Below are 12,883 nucleotides of genomic sequence, written 5' to 3'. Positions count from 1 at the left end.
ATTTACGTCTATGTTCGCTACTACAGTCCCATCAGCTGAACTAGACCTTGCAGGCCTATCATAAGACAATTTGGAGGCTAGTAGGATCTTCTTCTAGTAGGTCGATAGAGGATGCGTTCCGACAATAATATTATATGTGGGTCCTAGGAACCCAGGTCTGATACTTGTAGTCATGGTCCCAGTCATGGAACCTAGGCCTGATACTTGTAGTCATGGCCCCAGTCATGGAACCCAGGTCTGATACTTGTAGTCATGGCCCCAGTCATGGAACCTAGGTCTGATACTTGTAGTCATGGCCCCAGTCATGGAACCTAGGTCTGATACTTGTAGTCATGGCCCCAGTCATGGAACCTAGGCCTGATACTTGTAGTCATGGCCCCAGTCATGGAACCTAGGTCTGATACTTGTAGTCATGGCCCCAGTCATGGAACCCAGGTCTGATACTTGTAGTCATGGCCCCAGTCATGGAACCCAGGTCTGATACTTGTAGTCATGGCCCCAGTCATGGAACCCAGGTCTGATACTTGTAGTCATGGCCCCAGTCATGGAACCTAGGTCTGATACTTGTAGTCATGGTCCCAGTCATGGAACCTAGGCCTGATACTTGTAGTCATGGCCCCAGTCATGGAACCTAGGTCTGATACTTGTAGTCATGGCCCCAGTCATGGAACCTAGGCCTGATACTTGTAGTCATGGCCCCAGTCATGGAACCCAGGTCTGATACTTGTAGTCATGGCCCCAGTCATGGAACCTAGGTCTGATACTTGTAGTCATGGCCCCAGTCATGGAACCCAGGTCTGATACTTGTAGTCATGGCCCCAGTCATGTAACCCAGGTCTGATACTTGTAGTCATGGCCCCAGTCATGGAACCCAGGTCTGCTACTTGTAGTCATGGCCCCAGTCATGGAACCTAGGTCTGATACTAGTAGTCATGGCTCCAGTCATGGAACCTAGGTCTGATACTTGTAGTCATGGCCCCAGTCATGGAACCCAGGTCTGATACTTGTAGTCATGGTCCCAGTCATGGAACCTAGGTCTGATACTTGTAGTCATGGTCCCAGTCATGGAACCCAGGTCTGATACTTGTAGTCATGGCCCCAGTCATGGAACCTAGGTCTGATACTTGTTGGCAGGATTCATAGATTAATAGTCATCTACAGTGTATTGTTACTCAGTGTCATAGATGCCTTGAACTTCTCAAATTAGAGGCGTTTATTCTTCCACATTATCTGTTATATGCTTGGGATCCAAAAAGATCTGGTGGTAACCCAAGATACAGTTGGAAATGCTTCCATCAACCACCCTCATTTACCCTTCTCTCCCAACTCCTGAATAAATATTCCCAGCTTCACCAAGAATTCACATCCATCTCAATGAGGAGTGGGCCAAAAGCCATGCATGATGAAATCCAACATTGGCCGACCGTCTTAGACATTATATTGTTGGTTTTCTCCAATGAGATCCAGTGGTAGTTAACGCGTAGAAGGATCATGTTACAGTAGAGCGTTAGGAGATCAGATCACAAGATTTTTTTTTTCCCTTTTGTTTTTTATGTTTTTGGGGGCATTGGGGGGGGTGTTTATGGCCTTTAGATGTTGACTGGGTCGTACAAAATGTTTCTCCTGCAAGTCACACTTGACCTGTAACACTATGGCTGAAGTTAGTGGATTTAGACATATGTATACAGTATGTTCACCTTCAGACCAACTTTGCAACATTAGGAGGTCCTCAACTCCTTTTGACCTTGGACCATTCCATGACCCATTTCTATGAGACAAAAGGCAGACCTTAGTTACTTACTTCATGTAAGGTGGCACATAAGTGGCTTTTTTCTTTATCACTCGCCGGATACATAAGATGACGACAACGACGAGGAGGACAGTGATGAGTGCTCCTGTAGGTGGTAGACGTTGACTAGACCTGGGCATTCTCACAGTACAGTCTGGTGATGTGTATAAGTACAAGTCTGTCCTCGGACACCTGTGGACATAACCAGTGAAGACACAAAATGTTAAGAAGAATTTATAGCCCTAAATTGTAGACTGTTCAGTTTAGTGTCTAAGGATTGTTTTCCATGGTGTCTAGTGGTTGAGTTGCCCCAGTTCTTAGTCCAATTGCTTGATGTCCATTGTATTTGTTTTTGTCATCCAGTCTCCTATGTCCAGCCACCGTGGCTCCCTCATACTTGGAATTCATTGGTTGTGTGTCCCAATTTCTGGTGTCTAGTGGTTGTTGCCAATTGTCTATGGTGTCTAGTAGTTTTAATCCCTAATTCCTAACCTTGAAATGAATCAGAGTTGGTCCATTGGTGTCCGATGGTTATGTTCTACCAAGGTCAAATCTGTCTAGGATTTACAGTCAGTATTTAGTGACTTTTGGTTTCTTTCCCTTATTCATTGTGTGGATTAGGTGCATCAATCTCATGAAGAATTAGGTGCCTCAACGTGCTTTACGATTGTCCTGGACCCTTGGTGTCCAGTGGTTAGATGCCCCGGTTGCTATTGTCTAGTGACTTAGTGCACTTCTTCAATGTCTGTTGGTGTAGGTTCCCCTAGTGCCCCTATTAGACCTCACTATGCCAGAAGATGACAATGATCCTACTCACAAGCACTGAGGACCAGTCCTGCTCAGTAGACATGTCCCTCCGCTACAGTTCAGGTATTTTGGGGATTTTTGATGACACTCGGACACACAGTTTAGCCCCTCAGAACTGAAGTAAGAAGAATAGAAGTTATTAAATCCACTTGGTACCCTCTTACTGCAGAAATCTGTGGAAATGAGAAGAAAGGGAGGAGAATATTCAAGTATTTTGACAATCTAATAGATATCTAATCACATATTGAAAAACAGAATTTCCTTACCATCTCCGCTAAGTGGTTGTATAGGCGTGAGTGTGATAGAGTCTCCAACACACAAGGAGGCTGCAAGAGGAAATGGAACATGAGAACATGAACTGTTTAGATGGGTAAAGTCAAAGAACATGGTTCTCTTTCCCAAGGCTGGAATTCATGGGGGAACTCGCAACGGTCATTATCATAGCCTCAGACAATGGGAATATGGACAATAGTAGAGCCTGAGGACAAAATGGAGGTCAGCTATCCTCAAACACTTAACCTATTGTGCATTGCGTTGGCCATTGGTCTCATCCTACTGATCAATGTAAAAATGGGGAACTATTTGCCCAAACAACTTGCCCTTGGCTAGGATTCTTAGATTTACGATCGAACGTTGACTGCTCTGTCTGCAACTTGAATGGACAAACCATATCAAAGGTTTGTAAAGAGGCCATTTAAGATCTTTGTATATGTCTCGAAATGTTATTGTGAAGACCTAAGGGCAAATTACCAAAATTGCATTGGTAAAAATGGGCATATTTATGTCCCACCTATGGACCTCCCCATTTCGTTCTGAAATACAAATGTTCTCGCAGGTTTCAAATGAGCCTCAAACTTTTGGGGCCATAACAAGCCAAAATCTGTTGCCTCTTGTCGTTGAGATATCTGTGCTCTTTGATTGACGTCTCCTATCACCTATCCAGGTGACGGATGAAGCCAGTTCGTTTTGACACACTTCCCGTAGCGATAACGAGGCTGCCATTTCTTATTACTTTTTAAGTGTGTAAAGAGCCCATCTCAACATTGTTATGTAATAAGTTACATCATATACATTTTTTGAGCCTGATGAAGGCCTCAGTCCGAAGCCGAAACGCATAGCTTTTATCATGCATTTTATTAATAAATTGGGAACTGAATTGGGAAATTCAAGAGGATCTCTCTTGCTATATCCTTCATTCTAATCATGGGAAAACTTGCATGGAATTTGACTCCATCACCATCCACGTTGCCAGCTGCGTTCTGTATGTCAAATAGTTAAAGAGGACCTGTCACCCCCAAAAAGACCCCCACCAAATATGCCCCCCATAATCCTCTCCCCAGCCCCTTTCTATGTCTGCCAATTTTAAAAAAAAATTATGTTGGAAAAGTTGGTTGTAATAGATCCGACCTCTTACCAAATAATAGGTCGGATCCTCGTATCCCCTGCGCTGATGTTGGCCTTCTTCATGAGGATCTAACCTCTTATTTGGTAAGAGGTCAAATTTATTACAACCAACTTTCCCAACATAAATTTTTTAAAAAATAGCGTATATAGAAAGGGGCTGAGGAGAGGATTATGGGGGCATATTTGGGGGGGGGGTCTTTTTGGGGGTGACAGTTCCTCTTTGAGCTATCCTCCTACTGGCCTCAGGTGAGCAGATCATCTACGTATTTCTCTTGTGCTTTTTTGTCCTCTCCTATGAGATCCGCAGGGGGCCTCGGTAATCCATGATACCATCACAAAGCCAAAATTGTTGGAATGGTAACTAAACATTTAGTACAGTCCCAGCAAATGTGGGACAGTTGGATATGGTGTGATGCAGGTGGTGACTGGGACTTACTTGTGTTGCCGTTTCTTATACAATGCTGTTTCTTCAGAGTCTCCAAACTCTTCTTCACCTGGTGGAAGACCTTATAGTAGTTCCGAGCCAAAGATCCACTTCCGGTTATTTTTAACTTCGCAATAATTTCATGATAAACCGCAAAATTGTCTGACCTTCCAGAGACAAAGGGAGAGATTGGAGACAAATTCTGCTCTTCAACATCAATCTGAAGATGAACTTGTTTCTTGAAGACTTAGTTGAGTTGGGTTGTCAAATTTTGCCGTTAAAGGAGTTTTCCCACAAATTCAAGTTAGGCCCTATCCACAGGAGGGGGTCTCAGTGATGAGATCACAAACACGAGGGGTTCAATGGGGTCTCACGTACCTCAGTTGGACCATTCGTAGCTTCATGAGAGTAATGAAGCAGACGTCCGCGCATTAATGTTCTGCTCCAAATATCTCAATGGAGCCGTCGAAAATTGCAGAGCACCATCACTGAGACCCCCACCAATCAGCAGGTTAGGAGCAATCATGTGGGTAGGGCCTAACTTGAATTTGTCTCATTTCAATAACATATTTATGATACAAAACTATAAAGTATCGGTACTCACTTCACCGAGAAGACTTTGATATTCGTGTATCCAGAAACTTGAGAATAGACGGTGCTCATCTAAAGATATAAAATTTAGAAGTAAATCCATAGTCAGTACGCAGTAACATAAGTACATCCTGAGCTGCATTCACAATTCTGCAGTATGTTTTGTTATACAGGCAGTCCCTGGGTTAAGTACAAGATAGGTTCCTTAGGTTTGTTCTTAAGTTGAATTTGTATGTAAGTCGAAACTGTATATTTTATAATTGTAGTTCCAAACAAAAAATAAAATTTTGTCCCATTGACAATTGGAGTTTCTAAATTTTTTGCCATAATGGAACCAAGGATTATAAATAAAACTGCATTGCAGACACCTTACAGCTGATCATTGCAATCTGGGACTATTGTAACATCCAGAGAGCTTCACCAGAGGTCACAGTGGGGAGAGGGGTCCGTCTTTAACTCGGGTGTAAGTCGGGTGTCCTTAAGTAGGGGACCACCTATAATGATATTTTGTGCCATTCTTCTGTGATTGTTACAAGATGTTTAAGAATAAATGTAACATCTGGGTGTTACCTGTTGGGGGGGGGGGGGTTGTCCTTCCACAGTCAGATAGTGTCCTATCGGTGCTGATCTCGTTCTATCATTTAGTTGGTGTTGCTTCTCTGTTTCTGGCTCCTTCAGAATTTTTTCTGTAGCCGACACCACTCCCGAGTAGTCCCTGTCAGTATTTTTAGCCCTCGATGCCTACTGCAGCCTAGAACTTCCCACTTGACTGTAGAGAGTTTGATTAGCACATTGGATGTTGCGACCAACATGACTTATTGCTTGGGAATGGTGGAGGCAAGAGAAAACCTTCTGAATGTGCCATCAAATGGTGTTGAGTTGGTGGAGGTGGTGAAGGGTCTTCTTTTAGGTTGGTTTAGGCGGTCTTTGCTTTTAGCAGGTCCCTATTGTCCTCATGGTGGTCACATTGTGACTATCCATGGGGACCTACGGGTAAGTTCAAGTGTGACACTGCAGAACCAACATTGGGGGATGTTGTTGGTGGGGGAGTCACAATCATAGTCATAGGATGTTGTGGTTTTTGGCCATTATTCCGTGCCCAACGACCAAACTATTTGGGTGGGTCCCATGGCTGCAGCTACAAGTACTATAACTATTATCAGAGCAAGAGTCCAAATTATGTAACTTCTCACCTCAGCCTTAAATTTTTCTTCAAATTTTCTAAAGTCCCCAGACTGTGGATCGGCCAGACTTTTGGTAAATTTCCAGTTGGTGATTCCTAGTTTGACCCTTACAGAGCAATCGGTCGACTGAACTTGGGTAGAAAAAAAGAAAGATTAAGAGGAGGATTAGGGTTTCCCCCATCTACCCCAGCACTCAGATGGAAAACCCCTTTAATTCTATCACAATATAACTAGGCATGAGGACCATAAGGAAGGCCGGTGATAATATTGTGGGGCTTATGGTGGAGACCGTATTAACCGCCATCTTGATTTACCAATTAAAGGGGAGGACCAAATATTCCATAAAAATGAATAAACCTGCAATACTTCTTTCTTCCTGTAGAGGCAATAGAGTGGAAATTTACACATATTATTACATGATATTCTCACCAGTTATGATAATGTCTTCAATGAACTCGCATAGCGATCCATAAAATGATTGGAGGCAAGTACATCCACTGGTGGACATGTAACCCCCATTCTGACATTGCGCTGGGAAGATAATGAAACAAGACAGGACAATTAGAAATGAGATGGATATTTAAGAATTTTTTTTTTTAAACAAAAATGATTGTACCAGGGAGTGATATTGTTACATTTTATGGATTGTCCAGATCCCCATTTATTATATGAATTAAATGAATGAGAGCTGATCTGCAGTCACCTAGTCTGACCACTACACAGAGAATGGCGCTGTCTGCTTCCTGTTCCAAACTCTGTATATCAACTGCTGAGAACCTCTGATCTGTGGGGTGCTGGGTACAGGAACCCACCCAACCTGACAATGAAGAGCTCGCCTTAGGATAGATCATCAATAACTTCAGCACATGCAGAAAACAGGAGATCAAAAAGTTATTTGTACCTTAACAAAAAAAAACAAGCCCTTATACTGCTCCATTCATAGTGAATGTAGAAAAAAGTGATAAAAAAATTGTCTGTACTCTGATGAATAAATCTACCCATCACGCAAAAAACAAGCCCGCATACAAATCAATGCAGAGCGAATACTGAAAAAATGATTAAGAAAGTTATTGTTACCTCAACAAAAACATCTTCCAGTCATGCAAAAAACAAGCCCTCATTCAGCTCAATACAGAAGAAAGTACTAAAAAAAACCTGCTGGCACCGCAACAAAAAGCTCTACCCATCATGTAAAAAACAAGCCTTTTCTTGTATTTTCACAACACAAAAAAAGGAGATAAACCAAAATAAATTTGCTAAATTAAAAACAAACAGTCTCAGTTTTTATTTGTCCCTCCAATAGAGAGGGATAGAGAGCCACAGCACGTGTGGCCACCTCTCCGCTCCCCCCAGGACAGGCAGCAGAACCTGGTTCCTGAAATTGATGTAGGTCCCAGGTATCTTTTAGGTATTTTCGACTTTGGGCCCATTTACTCACCCGGTCCAGTCGCGATCCTGCGGCGCGTTGCTCGACGCTGATTCGGGTCTTCCGGGATACACCCGATATCCACAAGGTGTCACTGCTGCGCCGAGGTCCGCCGGAGTTCACCTTCTTCTTCCCGGTGCATGTAAGTGCTGCTCTTGCAACAGATTGGGGGTCATTTACTAAGGGCCCGATTCGCGTTTTCTCGACGTGTTACCCGAATATTTACGATTGGCGCCGATTTCCCCTGAATTGCCCCCGGATTGTGGCGCATCGGCGCTGGCATGAACGCGACGGAAATCGGAGGCGTGGCCGAACGAAAACCCGACGGATTCGGAAAAACCGCCGCATTTAAAAAAAAAAAGAGTGTCGCGGGACTCGCACTTACCTTCACCAGGAATAGGCCGGTGAACTTCAGTGCATTCCAGCGGGCCTCGGGGAACTTCAGCGCAGCAGCGCCACCTGGTGGACGGCGGAGGAACTGCCTTAGTGAATCCCGGCCGGACCCGAATCCACCGCAGAGAACGCGCCGCTGGATCGCAAATGGACCGGGTAAGTAAATCTGCCCCATTCTTTTTTAAATTCCATGTTTTTTCCGAATCCGTCTGGTTGTCCGATGGCCACGCCCCCGATTTCTGTCGCGTGCAAGCTGGCACTGATGCGCCAAAATCCGATCGTGCGCCAAAATCCCGGGGCAATTCAGTGCAAATCGGAAATCATCGGGAAACCCAACGAAAGTGCGTCCGACGGACCCTTAGTAAATGAGCCCCATTGTGTGTGGATAAAGAATAAACACCACAGATGAGGATATTCCTGTAAGAGGCAACGGAGACCAGAAAGATCCAGATCTCTAAACAAATCCTCTCCCTGTAATGTAGGGGGGGGGGGGCTCCTAAAACGGAGAAACCTAAAACCAATAGTCAGCGAGTCCCCAGGATCACGTCCAACGGGTCCGACCAGTTGTAGGAACTCTGATGGAGGAGGAGAAGCTCCTCACCTGAATATTCTCTACAATGATCTATCACTCATGAAAGTGGAAGATCCCATGAAAAATTACCAAAAATTAAATCTTAAAATCAAAAAACTTAAAGGGGATGTTTCAGCACCTCCACAAAATCCAGCACTTCACTCCCTTTAATAGACGCCCATCCACAGATCCCAGGATAGGTGGAAATTTTTCTCTAGCTCTATCCGATCTGGAGGAATCTGTATCAGTTGTGCCTCCCAGTATGTTAATTAGGTTGGCTACTGTCAAGTGGGCGGTGCCAGGCTGTTTGCAGAAGTCCAGGATCCCTTGATGAAATTCTTGGCACTGAAAAAATACTGGAAAAATTCCAGCGCCGAGAGTTTTGTAGATGTCGGAACCATAACTGATACATTGTAAAACACAAGGTTCTGGGCTGACACACACCATAGGGGTCTCTCAGTGACACAGGACCCCGCAGGGGGGGCACCTACCTGCCGCCTCCCCCACATCAGTGACGCAGGACCCCGCAGAGGGGACACCTACCTGTCGCCTCCCCCACATCAGTGACGCAGGACCCCGCAGAGGGGACACCTACCTGTCGCCTCCCCCACATCAGTGACACAGGACCCCGCAGAGGGGACACCTACCTGTCGCCTCCCCCACATCAGTGACACAGGACCCCGCAGAGGGGACACCTACCTGTCGCCTCCCCCACATCAGTGACACAGGACCCCGCAGGGGGCGCACCTACCTGTCGCCTCCCCCACATCAGTGACGCAGGACCCCGCAGAGGGGACACCTACCTGCCGTGTAAGAGAGGAGCAGCGCAGGGAGCAGAGCGCAGCACAGAAGCATCTTCACACCAGGAACTTACATACAAAAACCAGAAAGATCAGAAAACCTGCAGCACCAGGAAGTGGAGGTCAGGCCCAAGCTGTGCACACAGAGTCACCTGCCAGGAGCCGCAGGGTTAAATCCAGGGTTACCCAGTGTACAGGATATATATATATATATACACCTGCCAGGAGCCGCAGGGTTAAGTCCAGGATATATAAATATATATATACAACTGCCAGGGATCAGGACCCGAAGGGTTACCCAGTGTCATGTGTGATACTGTCTGCTGAGCTGTGTATCTAATCCTATCCTGTGTGATACTGTCTGCTGAGCTGTGTATCTAATCCTATCCTGTGTGATACTGTCTGCTGAGCTGTGTATCTAATCCTATCCTGTGTGATACTGTCTGCTGAGCTGTGTATCTAATCCTATCCTGTGTGATACTGTCTGCTGAGCTGTGTATCTAATCCTATCCTGTGTGATACTGTCTGCTGAGCTGTGTATCTAATCCTATCCTGTGTGATACTGTCTGCTGAGCTGTGTATCTAATCCTATCCTGTGTGATACTGTCTGCTGAGCAGTGTATCTAATCCTATCATGTGTGATACTGTCTGCTGAGCTGTGTATCTAATCCTATCCTGTGTGATACTGTCTGCTGAGCTGTGTATCTAATACTCTCCTGTGTGATACTGTCTGCTGAGCTGTGTATCTAATCCTATCCTGTGTGATACTGTCTGATGAGCTGTGTATCTAATCCTATCCTGTGTGATACAGTCTGCTGAGCTGTGTATCTAATCCTATCCTGTGTGATACTGTCTGCTGAGCTGTGAATCTAATCCTATCCTGTGTGATACTGACTGCTGAGCTGTGTATCTAATCCTATCATGTGTGATGCTGTCTGCTGAGCTGTGTATCTTATCTTATCCTGTGTGATACTGTCTGCTGAGCTGTGTATCTAATCCTATCCTGTGTGATACAGTCTGCTGAGCTATGTATCTAATCCTCTCCTGTGTGGTACTGTCTGCTGTGCTGTGTATCTAATCCTCTCCTGTGTGATACTGACTGTTGAGCTGTGTATCTAATCCTATCCTGTGTGATACTTTCTGCTGAGCTGTGTATCTAATCTTATCATGTGTTAAACTGTCTGCTGAGCTGTGTATCTAATCCTATCCTGTGTGATACTGTCTGCTGAGCTGTGTATCTAATCCTATCCTGTGTGATACTGTCTGCTGAGCTGTGTATCTAATCCTATCCTGTGTGATACTGACTGCTGAGCCGTGTATCTAATCCCATCCTGTGTGATACTGTCTGCTGAGCTGTGTATCTAATCCTATCCTGTGTGATACTGTCTGCTGAGCTGTGTATCTAATCCTATCCTGTGTGATACTGACTGCTGAGCCGTGTATCTAATCCTATCCTGTGTGATACTGTCTGCTGAGCTGACTATAACCAGACTGGAGATGCTTAGCAGTTCTGCCCTCAAAAGTGGCCTCCACCATCACCAATGTCTAAGAGCAATTTGGTGGGGGCCCTGGGGCACGCGCCCAGGGATTCCTTCTCATAGTTCAGCTCTGGTCTTTCCACTTGTAATTCGGAAACATTTTAGGCTGATTCTTGTACAACTACTTCCCTTCTAGAAGCATTTATCAATAATAATAATAATAATTTATCAAGGCTAAGAATTTAAATTACATTTATTTAAAAAAATAGCCCTAAAGCAAACATCCAGATATAACATTGTATCATGTAATAACAAACAACGACCCAATAATCAAAAGCTCGAGGGATGTTCAAGCAGAAGAATCCAGGATATTCCAGCCATGATCTTCTGTAACTTCTGTTCCACAAATTCTCGTTCTTGTCCCTTTCTCATTCATTTCTTTTTCTCGTTGTTGTCCATTTCTCGTTGTTGTCCCTTACTCGTTGTTGCCCTTGAGCTTATCAAAGAGGATGTGTTATATGAAATCCAAGGAGATCCGTTTGATCGCCCAGATGATCTCCAGGCATCTGCTCATTTCTCCTAGAGCGGCCACTGCTGGAGGAATGTGGTATTACAGATCCTATTTAGATCTATTATAAGATGTTCCTTGTATATTACTCGTAAGTCGGTGATATTTATTACTCCAATGTGCAGTAGAGGTTATTGGGCACAGGTTTTGGTCTCTTATACATTTTGCAGCAGAAGATTCCCAAGATGACCACGAGGATGAGCAGAATCGCAGCGATCACTCCGACGCCTACAAACAGACCGATCAGTGAGATGGGCCCCGTGCAGCGCGGCCGCGTGTAGATGTAGGAATCTGTACGGGGACAACTGTGAGCAGGACGAGAGAAGACGCATTAGTACAGGGATAAACTGCTGTATGAAGAGTAAAAAACCTAAAGGGAACCTGTCAGAGATATGAGGAGAAGGGAACTGCCTGTGCCATCAGATAATTGAGGGATAGAGAGTTGCATGTAGAGCCTAGAGATATGATATAGGAAGGAACTGCCTGTAGAGCTCAGAGATAGGAATGTGTAGAAGCACACATCCAGGGTACAAAAAATTCCTGCCACACTTAATGTTCCCTAGGGGACATTGGCCTCTATCATTTTTGAACATAATGGGGCAGATTTACTTACTCGGCCCATTCGCGATCCAGCGGCGCGTTCTCTGAACAGGATTCGGGTCCGGACGGGATTTATGAAGGTATTTTCTCCGCCGTCCACCAGGTGGCGCTGCTGCGCTGAAATGCATCTGATCGCGCCGGAATACACCGAGCCGGACCAGGTGAAGGTAAGCGCTTCCCAAGCGACACATTTTCGGATATTAAATGTGGCGGTTTTTCTGAATCCGTCTGGTTTTCGATCGGCCACGCCCCCCCCGATTTCCGTTGCGTGCATGCCAGCGCCGATGCACCACAATCCGATCGCGTGCGCCAAAATCCCGGGGCAATTCAGGTACAATCGGAGCGAAACGGAAATATTCGGGTAACACGTCGGGAAAACGCAAATCGGGCCCTTAGTAAATGGCCCCCAATGGGACAGACTTTGCGCCGCACTTTTGTCAGACTTTGCATGTTCTTGTAGTGGAACACGGCTTGCACAGGTATAAGAAGTGTGTGCGCTGGGATTGTGGTGCATGCGACCCTTTTGTGGCGCAGCTTCACGGGCCTCCATGTGACACAAATTAGGGGGCGTTGCGGAACTCAGTCGGACCGTGCACCGTATTTAACTTGCAAATAGTGTCCACCAGCAGATTTCCTAAAGCTGGACACCTCACCAAACTGATTTCCAAAGGTAGGAGGACCTTGCTAAGGGAAGTGACCAAGAGTTCAATGGCTGAGCTCTGAAGGTCAACCATTACTACAGCACTCCACCGATTTGGGATTAGTGGCCAGAAAGGATCAATTTTATATGAGTGCCCAACTAGAATTTGGGAAAAAAAGCCCCCATAGCCTCAATTCCAAGCTTCATG

General features: G+C 45.2%; 1 protein-coding gene across 1 annotated transcript; it reads right to left on the bottom strand.

Moving 5' to 3' along the window:
- Nucleotides 1-1,797: 1,797 nt before the first annotated feature.
- Nucleotides 1,798-9,440, bottom strand: LOC140128573 (mucin-17-like). Its single transcript, XM_072150272.1, has 8 exons — nt 9,393-9,440; nt 6,629-6,730; nt 6,209-6,330; nt 5,029-5,087; nt 4,437-4,591; nt 2,863-2,922; nt 2,607-2,769; nt 1,798-1,981 (listed from the first exon to the last, which is right to left on the bottom strand). The coding sequence occupies exons 2-8, from the start codon at nt 6,705-6,707 to the stop codon at nt 1,798-1,800; spliced, it is 822 nt and encodes a 273-aa protein (XP_072006373.1). The 5' UTR covers nt 6,708-6,730; nt 9,393-9,440.
- Between the last annotated feature and the right edge of the window lie 3,443 nt (nt 9,441-12,883).

The sequence above is a fragment of the Engystomops pustulosus genome, chromosome 4, assembly GCF_040894005.1.
Source record: "Engystomops pustulosus chromosome 4, aEngPut4.maternal, whole genome shotgun sequence".
In the NCBI taxonomy this organism is placed as follows: Eukaryota; Metazoa; Chordata; class Amphibia; order Anura; family Leptodactylidae; genus Engystomops; species Engystomops pustulosus.
The sequence above is the reverse complement of the archived record's forward strand: the minus strand, read 5'-3'. Positions and strand labels throughout refer to the sequence as shown.